This window comes from Lipophrys pholis (genome assembly GCF_963383615.2).
Source record: "Lipophrys pholis genome assembly, chromosome: 18".
Classification (NCBI taxonomy): domain Eukaryota; kingdom Metazoa; phylum Chordata; class Actinopteri; order Blenniiformes; family Blenniidae; genus Lipophrys; species Lipophrys pholis.
Window position 1 is genome coordinate 17,869,067 of NC_137646.1, and position 25,005 is coordinate 17,894,071.

The 25,005-nt window shown below is 43.3% G+C and overlaps 2 protein-coding genes across 2 annotated transcripts in view; one reads left to right on the forward strand and one right to left on the reverse strand.

Annotated features, from left to right (window-relative positions):
* Positions 1-3,942, forward strand: part of mpdz (multiple PDZ domain crumbs cell polarity complex component) — a 50,219-nt gene extending 46,277 nt beyond the window's left edge. The window contains exons 44-47 of the mRNA XM_080485935.1: positions 438-542; positions 784-878; positions 1,767-1,890; positions 1,994-3,942. Coding sequence (XP_080342061.1) covers positions 438-542; positions 784-878; positions 1,767-1,890; positions 1,994-2,140 — 471 coding nt within the window. The 3' untranslated portion in view covers positions 2,141-3,942. The remainder of the gene's footprint in view (positions 1-437; positions 543-783; positions 879-1,766; positions 1,891-1,993) is intronic.
* Positions 3,943-20,122: 16,180 nt separating this feature from the next.
* Positions 20,123-24,889, reverse strand: lurap1l (leucine rich adaptor protein 1 like). Its single transcript, XM_080486789.1, has 2 exons — positions 24,460-24,889; positions 20,123-21,545 (listed from the first exon to the last, which is right to left on the reverse strand). The coding sequence occupies exons 1-2, from the start codon at positions 24,676-24,678 to the stop codon at positions 21,156-21,158; spliced, it is 609 nt and encodes a 202-aa protein (XP_080342915.1). The 5' UTR covers positions 24,679-24,889; the 3' UTR covers positions 20,123-21,155.
* Between the last annotated feature and the right edge of the window lie 116 nt (positions 24,890-25,005).

Sequence of the window (25,005 nt, forward strand, 5' to 3'; positions counted from 1 at the left end):
TGAATAGCAGAAGCATTTCAAATTATATTCCCGCTGCTTTGTATTTCAAGCCAGAGTGATAAATGAGAACACTGCCGGATGAAATCGCACAACTCAAGAGAAGTGTATTTTTCTTCTGGTATGGCATTGTGACTGAAGTTTGCAAACAGTATTAGTCAGAGTTTTTCTATTTTGTCGAGTTGCTCTAAAACCACAAAACCGGACTATAAAAAACAAAACAAAAAACAAAAAAAAAACCCTACTTCGAAGTTGTTAAAAGCACGGAGGGAAATGTAGCTGAGCGAAGCAATCCGAGCTCCGGGCTGCATATAAATTGTCCTTTTCTTGGAAAATGTGAACCGACAGCTTCACTGCTGAATTTCTAATGCGTACCTTTTTTTTTTTTTTTTTTTTTTTTTTTTTTTCAGACTGTACTAAAGGCTTGCTTTATTTTCCAGATCGGCGACCGAATTGTCAGCATTTGTGGAACCTCTGCTGAGGGAATGACTCACTCGCAGGCCGTGGCTCTGCTGAAGAACGCCACGGGAACCATTCAGCTGCAGGTCTGTCAGACAAAAGCAGCAGACAGATAACCTGCAGTTCAACCTCTTCCCTTTCCTTTAAGCTATCTGTGTACAAAGTTACGACCTGGAAAGGCGAGTTGAGGGGTCGCAGCGGCCCACTTTATAACACAATAAAAACCTTGTCTCCTTCATCGAGCGCTCATCAAGCTTTCAGTTAATCAGCTCTACCGGATGATAACAGTTGTATTTTCTACGTGTGTGTGTGTTCTTGTGGATGTAGGTTGTTGCAGGCGGCGACACGACGGTCACGGGACCCCCTCAGGAGCAGGCCGCCGGGGGTCTGACCAGCAGCAGCATCTTCCAGGATGACTTAGGGTACGGACTCAAAAGCTTTACCCCCGTCCTCACCTTTTTTAAAGTGAGCCTGAACAAACGTTCTTTCAGGGTGTGTTCACGCCTGTCAAAATCACTGCTGTTCAAACAGCCCGTGGTATAAAGTACTTTGTCACAGCAGCCGACTGTATTTGTGAAGTGACTTTTCAAACCAGCCGAAGCATCACACCTCAAACTAGTTCGACAAGTACCTTTAAAAGCAGGTTGTTTATCAACGGACGCAGTTTGTTCAAAGTTGGATCAAGATAAGAAGGAAATAAAGCAAAATTTCACAAACTTTTTTTTTTTTTTTCTTCTTCTTTTTCACAGAACAATTGAAAGGCTGTGCACCACCAACACATTACAGTGAAGTCACATGCTGACAAACACAGTCATCCTACAAGCCACAACATTTCTCCGGCAAACCACATTTTCCTTAGAAAATATCCTCTTATGTTCCTTGTATGCAATGATGAAGGATCGGTAAACACCTTGTGTTAATAAATACGCTCATTAACAGTCATTTACTCTGACGGTTGATCAACGTCTTTACACTAAAAACAGTAAATATAGTATGGACGGTAAATATTGCAAAGAGAGCAGTCAGAGCCAATTTACTCACCATGTTTCCAAATAATGTACACATAAACGTGTATCTTGTCATTTTCGTTACGGTTCGTTATCACGCTGCCACGTCCATTTTGACCAGGTTGGCAATCACAACAAATAAACAAATCAAATAAAGGATGTAACTTTGTTGGCTTGGAGAAAAATCCCAACATGCATTGCAACACGCTCTGTACACTGCGGCGCCGTGGAAGTTGTTGCACAGAATATATATATGTCTTGAAATATATCCCGTTTTTGTCCCCACCCCCGCCCTCCTTTCAGCCCCCCTCAGTACAAGAGCATCACTCTGGACAGAGGACCGGACGGCCTGGGGTTCAGCATCGTCGGCGGGTACGGCAGCCCTCATGGAGATTTGCCCATTTACGTCAAAACCGTTTTTGGAAAGGTGAGTGTGAGTGTGTGTCTACAATAGGATCGTGCGGTTAATGTGTTGTTAATCCAAACCTGCTGCTCTGTGTGTGCGTGTGTGTGTGTGTGTGTGTGCTCAGGGCGCAGCAGCAGAGGATGGCCGTCTGAAGAGAGGAGACCAGATCATAGCCGTCAACGGGCAGAATCTGGAGAGCGTCACTCACGAAGAAGCTGTCGGCATTTTGAAGAGGACCAAAGGAAGTGTCACGCTCACTGTGCTCTCATAGAGACCCACGTAGGATAACCGCCACTTCTCCACGAAGGCTGAAACTTCAGTTGTTGTAGAGAAGTGGTGCTCCAGCCCGAGTCACGTACAACAAAACCTTATCCACAGTCTGTCAGTTATTGTGTGAATAGTATCTGAAACATTCCCAGACTCTGGATTCAAGTATTCACTGGACACTGTGTGCGTCTTTTCTGGTGTTAAAATGAAAAAACTGTCACTATTTTTCACAGCACGAGTGCGAAGACCATTTCTTCAAAGGAGAAGCTTTTTTGTTTTTAGCTGTTTTTTTTTTTTTTTAAACATTCTGAAGTATTTTGACCTCCTGTTGCAGTCATTAAAACTCCCCCGATGCCATTAGAGGTTAGCAGGTTCGATCTAGGAACAGCGCTCTTTGTCTTTGTGTTGCTTTGCTGTCGACAAATCATTCTCTCTTTTTTTTATTTTTTTGTTTTTAACGACCGATGCTGCTGTAACTGTTGTCGACTTCTCATGAATCTCTGTTCTAGCAGACCTGATCAGGAGAGAAGAGACACTATAAACACACACATTGTTGAGGATAAGAAGTGAAATTGTCTGCGTGTGTGCGTGAGACCCACTCACTGAAAAATAGCGCTGCTAAAGCTTATATATAAATGTATTATTTCACAGTATTTTGTTTTTTCTAAGTGTTAAGTGTCACTCTCTTCTGCGTGTGCACAGAAAAAAAGGTAAATGAAGTGTTATTTAGGTTTTGTGTGGACATACGCTTCAGTCTTTCAGATTATGAATATGACTCCAGCTCATTTTTGACCTCATTGTTTGACTCACTCAGTGTGCGGTTTTGGGAAATCCTCCGGCATGCATTGTACATGCAGTGTAGTTCTGGACAAAAAGAAAACAAACAAACAACTCTGTTTTATCACCTTAAATGTGTTACTATACTGTCCCAAGTGACAGTACTGAATTTATTCACACCGAATTAAATAAAAGTGACCTTTGGATGCAATAAGTTTAGTCTTGTGTGTGTTATCGCCTCTTTTATTCAGAAAGTAGCTACTGGAAACATAAAGCGGCTAGGTACGTGGAAGAATAACTTCAATGATTTGAATAATCTATTAGGTAAATACATGTAGCAAATCAGAAATAAATCTTCATAATGTGCACATAGTCGTATTAGGGTGGTATAACTAAGCTCACTCAAAAGTGACATCGGCAGGAGGAAGCAGATCTCTAATCTAGATGTTGTTAGCCCTCGAAAATACTGATTTATTGAGAAGAACAAGGAGACAAGCCACAATCCAACTGTCAATTTTAGCCCAAATTACGGTCCTAATGGTCACAATTTCCAAGAAACACAAAAATGAGTTACCCATGATTATTTAAAATTGCATTTTACTATTACTTTTTATTGTATTTACTGAGAAAATCATAAAAACTAATCATGAACACAGTTGACTCTCCCCACCAATACTTAAGTTGTTGCATTACTTTGAACATTTGGGATTATATAACAGCTGAGCAATGTGAAAATTAACTTTTTAAATTAACCAGCGACTGCAAATGACTCAGTGGAGGTTTGGTGCACCGCGATCAGTTTCCCATATGACAGATAAAAGCAATTTTCTGTTTCCGCAGGTCACATTTAAATTAAAGGCCGACCGCATCCAAGTCAGGAGCTACGGCGGCTTTAAGTGAAATGTACATGAAGTGCGATTTATCGACGGGGGATAAATGCAGAGCAGCGCGTGGACTTGCTTGAATAGACTGTGTTGTCACCGGAGACGCAATAAAGCCTGGATAGAGAGAGAGACGGAGATCTCCATTAAAATATGGCATCCCATCTGTTTGCACACTGACGAGCACAGCTGCCGCACAGCCGCAGGTCCTCCATCTAATGAGGTCTCGTTCACATCCACCGGGCCTGTTGCAGAGACGAAGACCACTGGGATCTTTGTTGTAGAGGCACACATGCTCTCCTGTTGGCCGATCCCTTCACCCAAACCCCCCCCCCCCCCCCCCCCCCCCCCCCCCAGATCCAGCCTCGGTGATGCTACCTGCAGCTGCTGCAACCTCAACCTAACCATACCCTGAGCACAACAGCTGAACAACCCCCCCCCTCCACACACACACACACACAAGCACCTGTTGTTTTAGTTGCCCCTGCGGGTTTTTCAGAGCCTGCCCGGCCTTCCCACAGGTTCAGGAGACACTGCCGCTTGGTTTACACAAGCCTTGTCTGCACAGGCCCTTTCAGAAGTGAGATCAGATGTTGCTGCTGGGTCACGCTCACCCGCAACAAAGACAAAAAAAAAGCCAAGTCGCTAGAAAGAAAATCGGGCCTCCATGGCCCTGTTCGTGGGACTTTCCCATGGAAAAAATGTCATTCCTGATGTCATGATCGCCCACAGTTACAATAGTATGCCATTGAGAGGAGATGTGCTTAATTACTAATTAGTTTGACTCCCGGAGCTCCGGATGTGTCATGTGAGATAAGTTGTACTTGTTCAAACATCTCTGAGCTCACTATCGCCATGACTCATGGTTGAACAAACACAAACCTGGAGGTAATGAGCAGGCCCAAGATGAGTCAGCAAACAGGCCCAAAGAGGCGCCATCATTCTGGTTATAATGCGGTAAGGGTTCGGTCGCGGTTGAGAAACTTTGGGTCGTATCAGGTCTGAAAGTAGAAGTTCGGTCATTTTTTTGTTTTGCTTCTGAATTCTGACCTGTTGTGTATTAGCATGCCGAGCATGAATTCATAGTGCGTCATACGCACACTCATGAATTCATCATAACAACATGTATATTGCAACAGACTGAGTGGAACTGCAATAAATTATGTTTCCAAACACGGTGTATGGATGCACTGCAAATTCAAAAAATTACAGAGTTTTAGTGCAAACAAATAGCAACTAATTCAACACAATTGTATATTTTACACCTGGTGGCCACAGGGAATGCAACAAAACAACTAAACATGTCCTATTAATAGCAGGTGCAAAGAGAAAAATCACTGTGATGGTATTGTACATTGATATCATGACGATGATGAATTTTCAATATGCTGCAGCCATAATCCAGACGGATCATGTACCAGAGCTCGCGCACTGTTGCGTACACAATCTTGCAAACATAATGAAATTTCCACTGTGGCTGTGGTGTTACGTTTCCTCTGAGCCACTCTATCAAGGGACAATACCTTCCCTTCGCTGGCTTTGAAGAACAGCGCTGCTCAGAAAGGCTTCTGAGGTGATCGTTTAACCAATCCTCCACAGTTGCCTCCTCTTTACTTGGCTGTCAGGATGATTAGCCCCCGTCACAATCCTCCGCATTGTCTGAGTCAGAGCACATTAGTTGCTGTTTAACAGTCCTTCCTTTCAACACAAGGGTGTAACTGTAGATGAGCAGGGTGGCGGCTGTCAGCGACAGCCGAGTCCGTCCTCCCTGACAAATATGACGCAACGTTAATCCGGACCGACGTCTTAAAGCTGACGTGTTGCACAGCAGGACGGCGGGATGACTTGTAAAGACTGGAATGCGAGGAAGCAGCTCACTATGTCTGTTTATTGTTCGAACTGCTGGATTAAATTTTGGCGATTACCAACCGATGAGGCCAATTCATACCCAAGAGAAGTAAACAACTCGTCCTCCAGCTCGAAACCCAGAGTGACTCCTGCTCCGAGAACAGGAGTCAAAAGTGTCTCTGCAGTTGTTCTCTTGAATTGACGTGCCTTTCACGAGATGGAGTTTGGAGTCAAGCATAGATGTTCATTATAGGGCAATCATATGCATTTTGATAGAACATGGGGGGCCTGGTTTGGCCTACGGGTTTTAAGTTGGATGCATGTGTTTTGAATGAACAGAGAACCCAACAAACCCTGTCAACGTTGGCGTTTCTGCTTTTTCCAATTTTCTTGAACTTGTGGGGGGGGTTCAGCATCTCGAACGCCAGAACAAACAAGAGATAACTATCTGCTTTATGCCTGTATGGTTAGAGTTATTCCCCTCTGAGTAAACAAACACATATAGTTTCCGTCCTCAAACCCAGAATTACGCCAAAGACATAGTTTAGGCAGCAGGAAGCCGTCGGATGTTATCATGATTCACAGCCGTCGTTTCCTCGTTGCAGCAGCTCGACTCTCACGTTACCTGCTGACATCACACCGGATCACATTTCCTCCTCACCTATTCTCCTTTGTGTGTGTGTGTGTGTGTGTGTGTGTGTGTGTGTGTGTGTGTGTGTGTGTGTGTTTGCACGAGGGACGATGGTGGTGTTTACACAGACGACAGAGCGCGGGCTGGACGAAGGAACACAAACACCGGTGTTAAGTGTTTGCTATTGAACCCTCGACTGTACTCACCGCATGTTAGCAGTGCAAACAGTGTCTGAACGCACAGCGGACCAGGCTGTGTTTAATGTTCCATCACACACGCTGACCCGCCGGGAGGATTCTTCACCTCGTCTGAAGCTCACCTTGAGTGTTTTCTCTGGCCGTGTTTGCGTTTCTGGTACGGCTTCAAGTTACATCATCGCAGCTGAGGCCCGATAAGGCCGAGCGTGTAATCATTGCTTTATGAGCTTTGGGTACAGTAATGCAGTGACAGAGCCACTGGGAAATGTTTGCAGAGCGGAGGGTGGAAGAATCGCCTGTGTTTGCCCATCTGAGGTGCTCATGTCTGACCTTGTGAAAGGACATGTGGCTACACGGGGACAAACTGCAGCCGCACCTTCCCTCATTAGTGTGATTATCTAATAGCCAGGGCAAGGCCAATCCACTGGAAATTGCATCGTTTGATGGCGTAAAAGTTCTAAAGAGAGAGAAGCGCACGTACTCTGGAAAAGCCTCCATTGTTGTTGTTGGTGATCCACTCGCACATGCAGCAAAATCACTGACCACTATAATGTGCATGTGCAGAAATGCGTTTTAAAAAAAGTTGCCTTTTCACTATTTACAAGGAGAATGCTGGATTTAGAAAACACTCCACTCTGGAAGCACTTTTCAATAAAGTGCAGTTTCCAGTGACTCCCACTGTTGTGTAAATAAGCAGCCAAAGCACAATGAAAGTTAACTGTTTCCACTTGAAGATGCTGTGTAAACACGGCCTTAATAACATGTCCCTGTAATTCAACTAATAAGCAATTTACAAGTCCTGAAAACAAAGTTAGTGAAAACAGTGGAAGAGCTTCAAATTGTTCCGATTGTCTAGCATCAACATGTTTCCTGAGTCCTGTTTACACTAGGATGGTCTCCATCATCAGTTGAAAGAAAAAAGCCCAACAGTCAGTCAAATTAAAGTTTGTGAACAGCAAACAAAGCTCCAATGTATCTCCGCGAGCTGATGCAACAGTTACACCCTGTTTGTGAGCAAGCTGGGTGTTCAACGGCTTGAATATAATCCTTTGAAACTGATGTGCAGAGCAGCGGTGTGCCCTTAGTTTCGTTAATTCAGAATTTGGGATAGTAAAGTGACTTGACAGTGATCACTTTGTACACTGTACTTTAACTTTATAAATCCCCAAAATTATTGAATGTGATTAATTTGATGGTATATCAAGTCGTTGAACTACATCTGTGAAAACCTTACGGTGGGCCCAGAATGGTCAATAAAACTGCAAAAGTAAAATGCAAAGGCCACAACGAAATTAAGTAAGTTAAACAGTCGCAACAAGTGATTGTAAGTAGTCACAATCATCGAGCAGTGGTGCTTTATTTACGTTTCATTAAACATGTCGCAGAATTAAAATAGTCCATCAGAAAATATTGTCCTCCAGAAACAAAGCCGGTTCTGTGGGCATTTATCAATGTACAAATTAAACATCTGACAGGATTAAAAGAAAAAAAACAAAGCATGCTGATCCATGCAACAAGAAGTGTTTGCAGAAATCAGATGAGAAGTATCCGTTGTAATCCTCTTGACCAACGGACAATGTTGAGACATTTCATCCGAGAACTGATGGTGAAATCCATTGAAAGATAATTCCAATACATGGACGCTGTTGCATTCGATATTAACAGCGCAGAACCGAAGTCACTGTGGACCAACAGGCTGTAACATATCAAAAGTCTCGCAAACAAGCTGGAATGTTCCCGTTCTACTTTTGCTCAGGGGTCACGTTATTGACTGCCATCTCTCCACACCGCTGGTTTAAAAATAAAGGCATCCTTATTGATTTTAAGGCATCACGGAAAAATGAGTCAGTGATGAAAGCCCATTAATGCCTCCGGCTCTCACTGCTGTTTGAGCTCATTTTCAATCTTTGTTCAAGCAAACCTGACAGCACCATTTCATGCAATGAAATGAGTGTCGGGCGAAATGACGCACTATAAATAACCTTTTTTCACGAGAGCGGCGCTTGCGCAAGCTTCCGAACTTTTGATTCATGTTGATCTCCTTTTATTATCAGCAGGATGACACCTTTAAAGCCCGTCATCAGCCCAAGAGTTACAACGTTGGCTCTAACCTCAATTTAATTTTGGGTTACAACCGTTTTGAATTTTAAAGTGTGATGGGGCGGTGAGACGTAAGTCATCTGGAGCTGTCGGCTGCTCTGGAAAAAAAGAGAAAAAAGAAAAAAAAAAGAGAGAGAGAACACATCATAAAAACCTGTTTTCAAAGACGGATTTCTGTCGTCCCCAATCTGGCATCTTCCCAAGTCATTACTTGCATCACACAACTATTATCTTACCTCAACCTACAATTGCGATCCTGGAACAAAGCCTTGATAAAGTCATAAAACTCGGCCTTTGTGGAGTTGCCCAGCAGTTCACCGCTTAGAGGCCTGAGAGGTTTATTTGCAGCACTTACACTAGGGATGTGTACCACTGCTGGCGAGGTGTAATCGTTGAGATTTTAAAGACATTCTCAGACAGCATCATAAAAGATACAAAAGAGTCTGGACCTCGAGGTGAACTACGCTCCAGCCGTTGAGGAAGCCCTAAACGTGCTATAAACCTCTCCCCGAGCCAGGCTGAGCAACTTCATTCAGGCAAAGATTGGTTCCAATATCTCATTATCTGTACAAAACAAACAAAAAACAGTTTCTGGTGAACATTACAAGAAAGAAAAAACAAAGAAACATCTGAAATTCCAAAGGTGACAACATCTTTTCCTTCTTCCTGTGGGTTCTGCAAAACGTGACACGGCAGTGACGGTGCTTTAGATGCTGCTCTCCGGCTTGATTTACGAGGTTCCCCCCCGGGGATCAGGCAGTGAAGACTTCCACTTGGCTCTGGAAGAGACCACAGCGGGCTGAACATGTCTACACGGTCCCCCAGCCAGGTGAGCACATCCATGTTGCTGTTAAAACATTTACTGCCACTGTACCTTGTGCCGGATAGATCTGCTGTTCTTCTTCAAGTTTATTCCAAGCTTTTACAGCTTGTAACCCTGTCTTCTCGTCATTCGTCAAGGAAAACTAGTTCAACTCGGGCACATGTTTCCGCTGCACGGGATCCTGTGGAGTCAATGCAAATGCGAAGATAGCAGTCCAGTGCTGCCCCCATGAATGGATGGCATTGATGATTATCTGACATGACTTTGTCTGACTGTCACATTGCCAATAAACTCTGAAATGCTGCTGGGTGACAATGTTGCTTGTATTCTAAAGATAATAACACATGCTCTCGTCGGGTTCATTGTGCAGATGCACCTGGGGGGGGGGTATTTCCAAATGACTCCTGAAGGCGTCGAGAGCAAGAATCCTTTCTCACACGGCCAGAAACGGAGGAGCGATGGCTGGAAGTTAAACAAGGAGCACACCACCATGTAGGAATTCTCACGTTTCTTAGGCACACCGCTCCAAAAATGTCAGACACAAAGTATCAGGAACTTACAAGCACTTCATCACGCGGAAGCTGTAGGCTACCGAAGGCGAAACAAATCCATCAGACTTGCGTGAACCTGTTATTTGCATTCGGTTGAGCTGATCTGTGCTCTTCTGATATCGTGATCTACTTTCCCACAGGCAAGTTGAAACCGCAAATGTGTTGCCACGATGTCGAACAATAAGACTGGATTTATTTTAATTAAACAGCGACATGGCTTGAGGAGTTTATTTGTTTGCTAATGGGACTAATAAGAGACGGCGGCCCAGTTGGTGTTGTTGTTGCGAAAGTAATAAAGTCAGCATGTTTGTGTTGGTTGACAGTTGAGAATCTGCCGACAGACATGGCCAAGAGGCTACACAAACACCAGACATCAATAAAGCGTGGTTTGACGCAACTTGACAGACTTCTTTTAATCTCTGCAATAGCATGAACATGCATTTTGTTCCTCTTTTTTTTCTAGGGTTTGCCCTTACCTAGAAACGTTACAAAATGTTCAGTTATTTTTCATCATCGCTGCTTCAATTTATGCAAAATAGGTTATGTTTTATAGCCACAAACAAACAAACAAAAAAAAAACTTCGAACAGGACTTTAAAGCTAATTGTAGGTTTAAATTGACGCTTTCCGATTCATGTCACTCACTGCAGTCGCGTGTACAGGCTCTGTTAAGCACCCGTTTATCCTGTGTTTGTATCTTAAAATGTTTATCTCTCATCAGACCACCAAACAAAGAGTGTTCTTTCCTCTTGTCACTCGTGTAAAATGTGAACTAACCATGTGAAATTAGGGCCTGTCAAATATGTGAAACATCGGCATTGGTTCGTAACCAAAAACTTCAGATCCTTTGTGTTCATTGAATCAGTAACTCTATCATTATATTTGAATGGCATCTACCAAACATTTACAGTGCTATAAATTATTATTTATCCAAAGGTGGACTACGAGCCAGCATCTGTGCAACACATGAGAACGATTCTTACAAAGTCACATATCTGTCATGTTTTCAGCAGTGGGCTGTGGAGGAATCCATGCTATGTGACAATGCTCGCCAAGATCCAGAGAATCCTCCATATTTCTCCCCAGTATGAAAACAGAACCAGGAACAGCACAGACATTATATGCGAGTTTTCATTTGGAAGATGCTGAAGACCTCAGGAAATGCAGTTTAGACACTATGGAGCACTTCCTCATAACTAGGAGTTTTCTTTGTGGTTGTCCTTCTGTAATGCCAAGTTATCTCTCTAAGGTCATATTTGACATCTCGTAGTTTAGAAAAAAGGTCCCAGATAGATGTTGGGTCTCGTTCTCAACCTTCAGTATGATCACTAGCCACCTAGCTGCCATTGCCAACACTTATATTGAGGATTATTTCATAGATAACTGTAAAGTCTATGGGTTAGTCAATTCCCCACATATTTTCTTTCTTAATATTATCCGTAAATGTTGCTGTCAAAGTATTGCAGAGGAGTAGAAGTTATTTCTGGAGGAGGGCCCTCCAGAAAGCCATTAGCAGAGTAATTTACAACTAAATGACTTGGTAGTTTCTGGGCCAAGAAATCTGCTTTGCTCTTCCAGCACTTTTACCATATCAGCAATCATTTGTCTTCATTAGCCGCTTCGCAAAAGTCTAACATCCTCACCTCTGTGGCTGCCGCACTGAAAGAACGAGGGGGGCAGAACATGTAGCCATCTATCTACATAAGCAGACAAGCTGTCAGCGAGCGGCGCACCACTGACTCCGGCGATGATCCTGCGCAGAGGCAATCATTAACACAGACTGCCGGCAGCCTGAACACTGTTAGGTCAGCTATCGGTACCGACTGCTATACTGTAAGTTTTAAGGCTGATGTCACCCGGAACTGCTGAGCAGGTGGGTTGAACCCCCAATACTGCACTCCCACCACATTAAAACTGTTATAGCAAATATCGACACCAAAAAAGGACAGTGCAAGAAGTGTGTTGCAATAGAACTCTTGTGTAACGGTGACACTGTAACCCCTTGCTGACAGTAGAAGTCTCCCGAGTCCTATCACTAACAGCCTCTTTAAGAGGCTTTATTCCCCCACCCACCCCCAGCACAAAGAGCTGTCTGTTAGGCCAGAGAGGCATCGCAGGAGTCAGCCGAGACAGGTGGCTATCCCCACAGGGTATGTATGTGGGGGCTGGGAGGCTGAATGCTGGAGTAATCACAGACAAGTCAGGACAAAAGCTTGGTGTTAGTTTAGCGGTGTGAGTTTCTAACTGTTGAACCTGTGGTGAAAAGGGCAGCAGCAAAAGTAAAGGTTTCTTTCCTGCAGCTTAAACACACTTTCAAATGTCCACTGATTTGCTACTGGAGGTCAGTTATTATACATGTTGGCTGAAGGGTTCATTGTAACCATTTGTACATGTGTACATAAAGACATTCAGAGGAAAATGATATAACACAACTTTAGCTCCCTGAACATGCCAACAGATGGAAAATAAAATCTTTGTTCAACCAATTATTGTCATCCCCCCATAGATATACATGTTTGCTAAAGCCTGGATAGTATGAGCAACCATAAAAGATTACTTTTAGGCTAAAAATACAAACCAAGTGATCTTAGTGATTTAGCAGTCACTAAGATTCCAACTTGTAATTTAACTTAGAGCACCTGACATTTTTACGAAGGCCTAAAGCCTTGAAATGACCTTATAAAATTACACGGGGGGAAAAAAACGAAAAATGTTTCCAGTTCCAACACATCAGTAACTTTGACATACATGTGTATTAATTAACCGTGACGTTGTTGAGACGGGTTTATATATGACTAAGTGTTAGGCTCCTTCATACAGCAAACAACTTCCTCTGTCATTATAACTCCATCCCTATTCCCTCCACTGCACCACTGTGCTGTATTTCTACGGTTCTGCAATTATTTTGTGTACGCTTCCATTCAAGGCGACATACCCAGCAATTCACACAGCAAAAGCAAAGATTTAGTCAGAAGGTAGTCTGCATCACAAGGCCCGGTTTAAGTCTTGACAAGAAGTGAATCATCATTAAAATGCTCATAATACATTCAATCCTCATGGAAAGGTTATATTGCAGGTGACTGCGTAGTTCCAAACTCAGAGAAACACAATGGGGGGGGGGGTTATTGGCTCATCTGCAACAGTCACAACTGGATTGTTGACTGATAGAGATACATATGAAAAAGAATGAGCAATGAAACTACATACTGCCCCTTTGTCTTGTTTTTGTGTTAAACCCTGCCTGAGCATTTAATCGAGGATGCAGCCAACATTCTCACATTATCGCTTCTGATAGCTTTGCAACAGTCAAGGTGGATTGAGAAACTCTCGAAGGTTATAACTTTGGCTGGAAATCAAAGGCAAATATGTGCTACATAAATCCGCGCGAAGGGAACTCCATCAATTTGTCCCTCCAAATTCACACTCCAGCTCGAAATCGCCTCCCCCCATTGTATGCAGACTTCCAGGTAATTCGGACTTGTCCAGAATTACACTGCAGCAGTGGAGAGCCTCCAAATCCTGCTCAAGTAGAAATGATCTTGTGTTTTCATTCAAGCTCTGGATTTGAATGAGGAGGCTTTAAGAGGGTGCCAGGAAAACCCTGCCAGTTTTGCATCCTAATCTCCCCCCGGATATTAGGGGTTGTTTTCCTCTGAAACCAAAGCACTTGAGCAAAATCTTCAAGGTCCTGTTACACCGGGTTTGAGGTGCCGAGGAGGCTTTAGTGGGGGAGATTTGAGGTTTGAACTTGGATGGCCTTTTGCTCGCGGCGTGAATGTGAGCGGATGGACAAAAACAGCTCTGTTTCCTTGTGGATTTCTTACACCTATAGGAATGAGTGATAGCTGAGAGAGGATAAAACAAGGATGAAATCAACAATAAGGCCGATGACAAATCAGAAAGTGAGTTGATAAGCTACATATTCATTACTTGTTTGAGTTTATTTTGCAGAACAAGGCACCAGATAATAGCTGAGCTTGCTTGCAGTGCCATGATGGGGGTCTCTGACGGGGGCAATGATGGAGGGGGGGGTTGTTCTTTCCCAAGAGGATCAAATCTCTTTAGCATGAAGGATGACAGTTTCGGGGGCAGCGCGGACAGAACGGCCGGGAAAATTGGATCCCGGAGTGAGGAGAAAGCCGAGATAGTCTGAGATAACGTGTGCTCAGATGGTGACAGAAGAGCACTTTCAAAACAAACTAAACAAATGACCCATAAAATGACTGAAGGAATTATCTTGACAGAGTGATGATATTTTTCAGTTTATTGCTTCATGAGAAAAAGGTAGAAAAGAATATAAAAACTTTTTTTTTTTTTTTTTTTGCTACTGACAAAAGAACGATAAAAGTGTCATATGGACTTTTCAACTGAAATAAATAGACCGGTGGCCAAAATGAGCCCTTTTCAGCCTCAAGTATGACCTTGAAAAATGTAAAAACAAAATACAACAAAAACATGAATTTCTTTCACTCAGGTGTTTCGAGTCCTTCAGTGGGAGTTTCACAATTTCAGGAGAAGAAGCAGACATAGACGGTAGCTCTCGTATCACCAGCGAAGTATCATTAGCATATTTTGAAGGTGAATTTGTGAAAAATATGTATGCTGAAGGTGTTAGAAAGGTGTTTGCCTTGAGAAGCCGCAAGCTTTCCTTAATGTGAGCCTGAAGAGCTGCTGGAGCAGAGGAGATGTCAAAATATTTTTGTAGATTTGGAAGCCAAAATAAGGACATTTTCTTTGGATTTTGTATACTTTATTGGACCCACTGTGGGAAATTGCTTCTCTGCATTGAACTGAGGTCATTTGAGTTGAGGGGCCACTGTCACATGCAGCACTTTTTTTTTTATCTTGAGTGGGCTGGACAGGGTAAAACAGTGACATAATAAACTTTAATGTTTTAATTTGTTGTGGTGCAGATGTGATGAAAGTGTCTATATTTTCACAAAACAATACAATCTGGCCTGGCCTGATTGGAACCTCTTGCAGGCCAGTTTGGGCCCATGGGCCTGATGTTTGTCACCCCTGATTTAACCCATTCTATTTCTAGGAGCAGTGGGCTGCAGCAGTACAGCGTCCGGGAAGCTGGTGGGGGTCAAGGGGTCTTGCTTACCCTCTAGCTGTGGGTTTTGAACCTGTGAGCCTCAGATCCTCCCAGCCATCAGTCTAAAGTTGAGTCGTTTGTCAGAATTCCAGTTTTAACAAGGTATTGTTAAAAACTGCGGGCCACATATGGAGGTGATTTTATTATCCAGCATATTTTGCTTCGTAAAGTCCAACTTTTGAAGGTTTTCTGATAAAGTATTGAAATGATCAGATTGTAATTATGCATATTTGCAGGAAAAGCAGGTGCACCTCAACTCAAGCAACTCAAAGTGCATCTGAGAGTAAAAACTAGAATAAAAGCTCATCTTGGACAGATTGGTAACATACACCATGCCTATGAGGTGGGTCATGATAATTCAGTTGACTATGCTGTTATTAGATGGAGGTCTCTTGACTAGTAAAGGTCAATCAATGGCAACGCTTCTCCAGTTGACCTTAAAGTGCCCTTTTTATTTTATTTTAGGGGGTGGGGTGGACATGGGGGAATCACAAAGCTGTCATCCACGGGGAAAGTGGTGTTTGGGTTCGCTTGAGTCCTGCTCCTTTTAACAGCACAGGGTCATCTCGTTGCCGGGAAACACTTATAAAGAGCTTTGACCTTTTGGCCTGATGCATGGGAGGACTCCTCATTCACCCCGGAAATAACGAACGTGAGAATATCTTAATGATCTGTCCTTCGTTTGCTCATAATATTCCTGTTCTCACCCACAACGCCTCAGATTCACCGACGGAGACAATTCTAAGAGAAGTTTGAAGTATAGCTGAATCAATCACGCACACCAGAATGCTGCAACTTCTGTAAACTTCAAAAGCAGCAATGATATTTTGGTCTTCTCCATGACTCATAACCTGGCTGTCAAAGAGCAAAGCAGAAGTTCAAAAGCTCTGACAGGGTCAGCACCTTGTGTAGAAGTCTCTTTGATTCCTAATATAGTCACAGAAAGGCTTCCTGGCCCGGGTAGAAAGAGAAAAGGGAGTGAAAAGGAAGGGGGGGGGGGGATCAAATGGAATAGGGGTTTGTTTTGTTCCATTCTCTCTATCGGCTGAAGGCTCACAGCTTAAGTGGCCTGCTGTTTAATCTCGGACAGCTCAATGGCTCGGACCACAGTGGTGTGGTGGAGGAAAAAGGCACCCAATCCAGAAAAGTACTTAATGTAGACCGGATGATAGCCAACTTAAAAAAAAAAAAGAGCAATATATGCAAGAACAGGTTGAGATAATAAAGAGACAAAACCTAGTCAATTAACCAGTTGTCCAAATATTAAGTGGGTCATGTTTTTATCTACCCCAGTAGTGAATAAAGAGCAGGTCGAATCATCATTCAAAGGGGAAAAAAAAACCTGTATAGCTTCATTATGAATGATGACTAATCAGCCGATCCTTCTTCCTACCACAAACTGCTTCATTCACAATAAGACATTATAATGGATGGAACATGTTGAGTTTTGTGGAGGTCACAGTGTCTGACTGGTTCCACCAGTTTGAGCTTTTAGAAATAAATATTTCTCCATCAGATGTCAACTTCATTTGCATTTAAGATAAATAATCCTTTGTGCTGTAATGTGTTTAATTCTGCCCGGCTTGTTTGCGCGGCAGCTCTCATTCTCACAAACTAGAACTCACTAGAACTCACTACAACTAATGAACGAATGAAGCAACTGCAGTTTTTCTGATCCAAGGCGCAGCTTGAGATTCAAGTCTTTTAATTATAGCAGCCTGTGGCTATATATACTAACATACTGCATATAAGGAAGAAGTCAATTGGTAATTTACAAAGTCCTGTCGTACCATTTCAACTTTAACAACGTGGCCGATAAAAGCTGTCATGTTGATTGAGCTATGCAATGTTGGTCACCATCCAATCGAAACAAATAGCGAAGACAGGACAGGAAGTAAACGGCATTACAAACAAAGAACTATTGTTAAGTGTATACAGTGGGAAACAATGTAAGAGATTTGTCTGCAAATTTTTTGGGATTGGTCATTTCTAAAGTTACATTTTATTCAAAATATCTATGAAATGCATTGATGTGTACACGTAATTCAGAGTTCTATTTGAATTGATCTTGTGCATTTAATGGACAGCTTGTAACTTCTATGATTCTGAAAGTATTCAGCACTATAAGCCGAACACAGAGTGTGTGAAACAAGACCCGGAATTTTTGCAGCTAAAGCGTATGGAGCCGAGTCTGTAAAAGTCTCATGACTGGAGTGACTTGGAAATTCCTGTGAGATTCCTCAGCACCAGTGGGAAAAAAAAACAACCCAAAATGGAACAGAATAGTCTCATGAGCCGATTCATAGCCCTTAATGGCTGTAACTCCATCTGATAAATAATCAGGCACTCTTTATGTTTATAGTGATTGAAATAGCCCTGTGAATTATGAATGGAATGCAGCCTGGCCAGCCTGCAGGGCAATACGTTCTCGGCTGTCTGCTCTCTCACTCTGTTTGGGTTTCTCAGATGTTTTCTGTGTCATGTTTACAGAAGCTTCTAAATGGTGTTTCTGTATAAGCGCCGCCGAGTAATTTAAGAGAGGGAAGACCACCATTGTTAACACTCTAATATTTGCACTGACAGAGACGGTTTCGAGTGTCGTCTTCGGCTGCGGTTGAATGCCGCCGGTTCCCAGGAGTGGCGGCGTTTCATGAGGCTTGGCGGAAGGCCATCGGAGGTCCTTCAAGGCTTTATCTTGCCAAAGCGGATGTTTTCCCCAACATACATGTGAGTCAAGTATGACTTTCACATTAGAAACGAGAATCCGGTACTTGCGCCATCTGAATTTGAACGCTATTACCGCGTCAGCGGCGCAGAACATCCCGTGAGAAGAACAATATCGGGGTTGTGGCTAACCTTGACCTTCGTTAAGCATTTTTCCTGGACGAAACAAGATATTCTTAGGATGGGACAAGCCTTATTAAGTTTTCCACAGCTTCATAACCTTCCAACATGTGTGCTGGGAGTGTAATGAAGTCATGCATGGAGAACTTATCCTGCTATGTCAATCACAATCATCACCGTGTCAAACGAGGTCACCCGAAGCGTTCAAACTAGGATATTTTTGGAGTATTGCATTATACAAGTGATGTACATTGGGTTATTCGGTCTATTCAAAGATGTTGGAAACAAACTAGAGTAAAGCAGAATCTAGTAACTTGTGTTTACTCTGCATCTGTGGCTTCCTGTCTTCGGGGTCCACTTCGTCTATGGCTCTTTTGATGTCCGCCCCTCAACCCCACTCCGAAAAGCTATATCCCATATCCTCATTTGCGAGCATGGTGACAGTTTCCCAGATACCAGACGGTATTGGTTTCCCTTCATCTCGTGGCGCAGGTCCAACCCCAGTGTCTAATTTGCTAATGGATCCCTGCTGGAAGCCGCCGTCTCGACTGTACAACAGTGTAATTACAACAGCTCGAGCGAAGTAAGGACTAAGGGAATGAATAAATCATTATTTTGTACTTTGCTTCCTGACGCAGAGGGCAGAAGATGAGTCTTTTTTTTTTTTTCCTTCTTCTTCTTGTGTTTGCATTCCACAAAGTCTGGATGTCATTCACCCTCAGCGCAGAGTGGATATAATTGCTGATGGGAGGATTTAACAGTCTCGGACTAACTTTACTGTTTTGTAAACTGATAGCCTTGACTTACTGAAAAAGAGCAATTATATGGTAGCATTCAGTTCATATCTGGTTGGGATGGGGGGAAAACGCAAAGTTCAAAACATCTATTTACTTCTCGAATATGACTGCAAGGTTTAGTGTAGGACAGCAATTGTCTGGTTCGGCCTTTCACGTCGGAAATGTAGACTTATAAGGGCAGGGAAAGGCCCAAAAGGCAACTGCTGTTCATGTGTAGTGTACCATGCAGCACTCAGGAATTTTGAGTCAGACCTATTACAACCTAAACTCGCCGAACCTGTTCATTGCATCCAATTATTTCGAGGCCACTTGCTCTCGTCTTAACATTTTCCCCCGTGGCGATATTAGCCATCAGTCATTACACGGTTACATTTGTAAAGGACATGAAATTTAGGGACGTCTGAGAGAGCCTTTTTTTGTGTGTTTTTTAATTAAATTGCCGACGAGGACGCCACGCTGCCATTCACAGGGCTGTCGTGTTTCGTGGACTCAGCCCCGGTTCAGCCTGACAGAGGGGCTTAAGTTTGCCAAATCCTTGGGGAAGTGGAGATAAGGAAAGGCAGCGTAAAACCAAATAAAGCTGCTTTGCACTTGGGAGTGAGACAAAGTTACAAGTACGCTTAATGTGCTCGGATGAAGTGATTATATCTGTCTGGAGTTAATGGAACATTAAAAACTGTCCTTTTGTGGCCAATATAGTTAGTGTGCTATTTTCACACAACATACGATATACTAAAGAAATAAATAAATAAAAAGAATGCTCCTTCCAAATCATTTTCACATCAGGCAGCTCTTTTGACAAAGTGAATAATTGATGATTAATCCAACAAGGCAGCATTTCAAAAAGCTGCCGTCAGTTCCACAACCGCCGAAGTACAGTGGCCCATGGAAACTCATTCATTTGCAAGCCAAAGAGACCAAGGTTCTCATCTTCCCTGTAATGACTTTGCCTGCATACCCCGTCTGGAACTTCAATTATCGCATGAAAGATAAGAAGCTGCGGCGATGCATTCCAAATGAGAATAACATCGCGGACCTTCGGATGCTCTGCATTGTTTGCATGTCACTTCCAGATTCGTGTCGATTATTTTCCAACACGAGGAGGAAACTTCTGGTCACTCGACTCATCTGTAAGAACGCTCGTTACGCCGTCCTCATTTTCAGCCGAAATACCACCCATCTGTTAATAGCTTGGAGATGGTAAAGAGCACCGATAAGCAGTCCTGTTCCTAATTTAGAAGCATCCTTTTAGTTTTGCACTTTAACAAAGCTAAATGCTCTCTGCTACATTAAGCAGAGCAACACACACCGAGTTCACTGCTAATATTATTTTTAGCCAAAGTTCACTAAAAACTCGAGGACTCTTACGTCCACTTTCCATCTCATTAAGAAGGCTTGTTTTTAAAAAAAAAAAAAAAAAAAAAAAGAGAATTCACCAGTAAGTGTGGAATATACTGTATAAAAGAAGAAACACTAAACACACTGTGAGCAAAAATCACAATATATTATTTCATTTCCAAGACAAAGTGATCTGCAATCAAACAAAACAGCTTCATAAAATACAAACACAAGATCAACGCGGGGAATTTAAAGCTAAAACAACATTTATGTACAGCGACACGCGGGTCTCGTTAAACCTTTTAACAGCAGGAGAATTAAAATGTGCCCACAGAGCAAAACGTGTGCTTCACATACGTCCCCGACCAATAAATCTCCCATCTGGTGTCGTGGCGGTTTCGCCCCAGGCCTAAATTATCTTTAAGACAATCGAATCACTTTGGTTTTCAGTCAGGTATTTGTGCTTCGAACGTGCAACTAATCTCGTGGGTGTCGGGCGGCGCGCCGTAACTCTGGTCGTTAAGTGACCGCCGGTGAAAAATAGTGGAGAGCGTTCCACCGTTTGGGAGGGGAGGTGGCGTTTTGGCAGTGGAGTAAATTGCACTTGTTGCGACACTTAAACTAAACACACCGCCACTTGAAACGGTTCAACCTCTCGAGCCACGGCGCAGAAAACGGCCAATTGTCCCGAAACGGCTGCTAAATCCTAATCTACTCTTAATTTGGATCAGCGTGATTGTGGTCGACCGAACATGAAGTCCGACAGGAGTTTCTCCACAGGTGAAATGGGAAATGAGCTTTTCGGCTAATTGTGCTACTTTGGGTTTTCCCCAACTTCAACAAATTCAAAATGAATAAATACAACGTTGAGTCATTCTAGTTACATTAGAATATATTAAGACACTTTGGTTAAGTTGCTTCCACCCGCATTTTGGTGTGAATTTAAATAGCGACGGCTTAAGCTGGGTCAAACCAACACGGGGTACAAAAACAACGAGCGAGTCACCGCTTCAGACAGAGAAAAGAAATCAAGCATGTGGGAAAAATAAATGACCGTGTTTAAAATGTAGCCTTACAAAAAAAAACAACTCGTGTCTCAGTAGTCTTTGTAACCACCGGGCTTATCTTATCAACATTATCCAAAGCAGTAGTATTCATCCGATTCCACCCTCAGTTTTAGGGGGGATTTGCTGAAGGCCTCGCCGTCAATCACAGTTTTCTCCACAAAACAATCGAGGTCCGTGGGCGAGGGGTCGTCGGGGAGGCTTTCAGCGAGGGTGTCCAGGTAACTCCCCACGGACAGACTGTCCAGCCCGTCACTGTTGGCATCGTTTAAACTGTTGAAGCTGCCCCGCAGCGAGGCGCCGTCCTGGCTGTCTGATAGGCTGTACAGGCTGCCCGTCAGGCTGCCGTCCTGGCTGGCCACGCCCCCTTTGTCCTCAATCATCCAGCGGACGGACTCGATGCCCTCGTTGATTGACATGAGCTGTTGCATTAGTTTCACGTCAATAGCTCGTAGGTTAGCCTGAGTGAAGGAAAAGAGGGAAGATGAAGGTGATGAAGAACAAGTTATTATTTTAAGAGAAATCTAGAATTAGTCCCATTCTCATATCCATTCATTACACACTGTAAGTTACAGCTACTGACCGTCAACATTCACAACCTTTACATTTCAATGTATGCACTGGAGATATTTTCCTCTTGTAGCAATACAATGACAAGAGCAACATGTGCAAACAGCTATTTGCCCTTGTATTGTATTTGATGATTGAAACTGTGAGAATATAACAATTTTTTTAACGTTATTTTGAAGAAGAGTTACTGTAGCTAAAGCGGCATTCATGTACAATAAGCAGTGTTGGCCATCCACACTTTAGACGAGCTGAGAGCCCAGCACACAATAACAGTAGTTATGGGTGTAAAAATGGAGGAAAATAAGATGTAATGCCTAAAAATACACTTGGGTGTTGTGGCTGAAGCCTTCAAGAAAGCCAGTGAAGCTGACAAAAACAGCTCCACTTAAAGCAGCACGACGTCCAAATCACCACTGTCAGTGATGACAACTATTCTGTTCTGCGCTGGCACTTGTTATATTTCTGAATTTATACCCGCTGAACTGTCGAGCACATTTCTATCCTCCGCGTGCTCTTTCTCAGGACAAAACGTGCTTAAAAGCAGAAAATTTAAATGAAGGTGACAGATGTAGGAATATAGAAGTAACCAGCTACAGTGTCGGGACATCACTGAGGCTCATGTGGGGCTTTGGAAATAGCAGCTTCTCTGCTCTGGTAAGTCTCTTTTTTTTTTTTTGTTTTCCCTAACCTCTGACATCTCATTGTGAGAAGACAGTACGCTACTTTGTTGAGAATCTCGGTCCTTATTGTGTCACGTCATTTATCACGGCACCGGAAAAAGGCTGAAAGTTTTCATCCTGGGTAATGAACGATAGATAATCCTACATCACACAGTGTGACCATTGACTGAACTGTCCCCTATGACAAGCCAATCCATTGACGGTGGCTGGAAGTGGACAGTCCATAGAGCCATGCAGAAGGATTCCCCTGTGTCGACTGGGCGACAAACAAAATGAAAAATGGTCGCCGGGCAGCTGTGACATCCTGCACATTGAGGCAGATGAAGGCGGACGCGGCTGGTACAGTGTCCCAGACAGCTGGCTCGACACAACAGCCTCTCTTTGCTGTGGATTTGCAAACCAGCCCGTCTTTGGCTCCCATTGCCGTCGGTGTGTTTGTTTTTGCGAATATCACCACCTGCTTTACACACAGAAAGAGAAGCCTCGCAGATGGACCGAAAATGGAATTTCAGTCGTCTCACAGTGATGTGATGTCACCAGTGGCTCCGTTTCGCAGAATGAATTGTGGTTTCACAATTAGGGCTGCATAATTTTGCCCGCACAGAACGATAACCCGGCACAAAGTGCTTAATTTGCTCCACAAAGATCCAGTCTGACCTCGTCGCTGAGGAAATTTGGTCCTTTGATAAGCTGCAGATTGTTTGAGCCTCTCAAATAACTCAATAGAAAGGCTAAACACAGTTGTCGCCACAAGCTTGAGTGTGTCGAAGAAACCTTTACACACTAAAACAGAGCTGTCTGATTGGATTAGAGCTTAAGCCGTGAAGACAGCCAGAAAAAAAACAAGGAAGCATTGATGGTGCAAATTGACAGTAAGCTCTCTAAATATCAGATATGACTGATAGAATTACACTGAACATTTTCTTCTTCTAATTGGACACTTGTTCTTTCCCATCTGTCAAATCATATTGAAGTAGCGTTTTCGGGGAATCCAAGTACTTCCTAATCGAAGAAGTGAAAAAGTGTTGATTGCAAGTCTGAAAATGGTCTTTCACATCAGAATAAATCTAATCCTATCAACCCAAAGTCTCAGGCGGTGGGTCAGTCGGCTTGGCATGACACAGCCCTCTTCAGCCCACAAGACTCGGCCAATCGGGCCATCTGCTCAACAATCCTAATACCTTTGCTGACCTTACGTATTTAAAGTGAGGGTTTGTTGTGAGTCTAGGTCCAGCAAGAAGGCAGTATAACCCTCATGGCCAATAATGTGCATAGTGATAGCAGATTAACCAACATAAACATGAATGCTTGATTAATCTGACACACTGGGCTTGTTGGATTTAAGACTTAATCCATGGTAATTCCAGCAAATTAACTTGATTGGCTGGAAACAAAGAAAATCTTTATTTAAAGTGTTCAACTTAGAATAATAAGATTCCATGACAAGATATGTGGATGAACTTTAAGTTCAAGTAAACAGTCCACACAGCACAATCTGAATCCAGAGTTGGAACAGCCTTACATGACAACAACAACAAAGAAACTTGCACTGGTTTCCTGAGTTGTCTGAACATGAAGTAAGTAACTAAACCTACAGTTGAATCTACTTCTGTTTTCACTGCAGTCAGTTCCTTTTCAAACAGAACAGTTACTGTTTCAGATGTACCTAGTTTTTACTCCTACTAGCTTATCCAAAGGTCTCCAGCCATGACTGGCTCCCATCTGTTTTCCACAATCAATTCATAGAAACAATTGGGAAAACGGTCCAGTTGTTTTCTCTGGCATTCGATTACCACATGTAGATCTGTGGAGTTGTTCGGCACGGAGCACAGACGCATACTGTCACTCTGAGCAGGATCAGAATAAATGCTATGTGAGACACAAGCATGCAATTCATTTGATCTGGCATGAACGTATGCAAAGAAGATGTGCACATTCATAATGAGCCTTGTTTCACTTGAGGGTATAAAGGCTACTACTTCTCAACTGTTAAAATAAATTACAAAAGTAACTACAGGTGGCTATTTATGGTCTAAAGTTGTGACATATTTGCCCGTTCCATAGGTGGAACCATCTAAAAAGCGTTTGTTCACTTATGAAAGAGTTGAAGTGAAAGTTTACTCACCATTTCCTCTTTTAAGAATTGCATTTTGCTCTCCAGCCTCTTCAAGTCTGCAGAATTTGTCCAACACTTTCCGTTGACCAGGCGCGCTGCAGCGGGCTTGTCGTGCTTGTCTCCGGTTTTTCCTCCAGCCAGCGAGCGAAAGAGACTATCGGGGACTTTTCGACCCAACTTCGTCTCCAAATCCTTCAGTTCGGGCAAAACGCTGCTGTCCTCGTCCATCGCGGGCTGTCGTCGGTGCGCAACCGGGTTAAATAGGGCGTTATACGGAGGTGAAGAGAAGTTCCCCGAAGGCGCACGGAGTGATGCATCCAAAGAGGAACGCGACACCGGCGCGCATTACAACTTTATCAAGCCGCTTTTGAACTGACGTGAAGCCGGGGACACTTCACACTCAGCGCACAGACCTCCCATTTGACCCTTCGGTCCAACCAACCAACCAACCGGGGCAGTTTGATGGCAGCGTGCGCAAAGAGGACCCTCCCATTAGAGGAGCGCTCGGTGAAACCAGACACCCGACAGGTGAGGAGGCGTCACCGGCATGTGGGG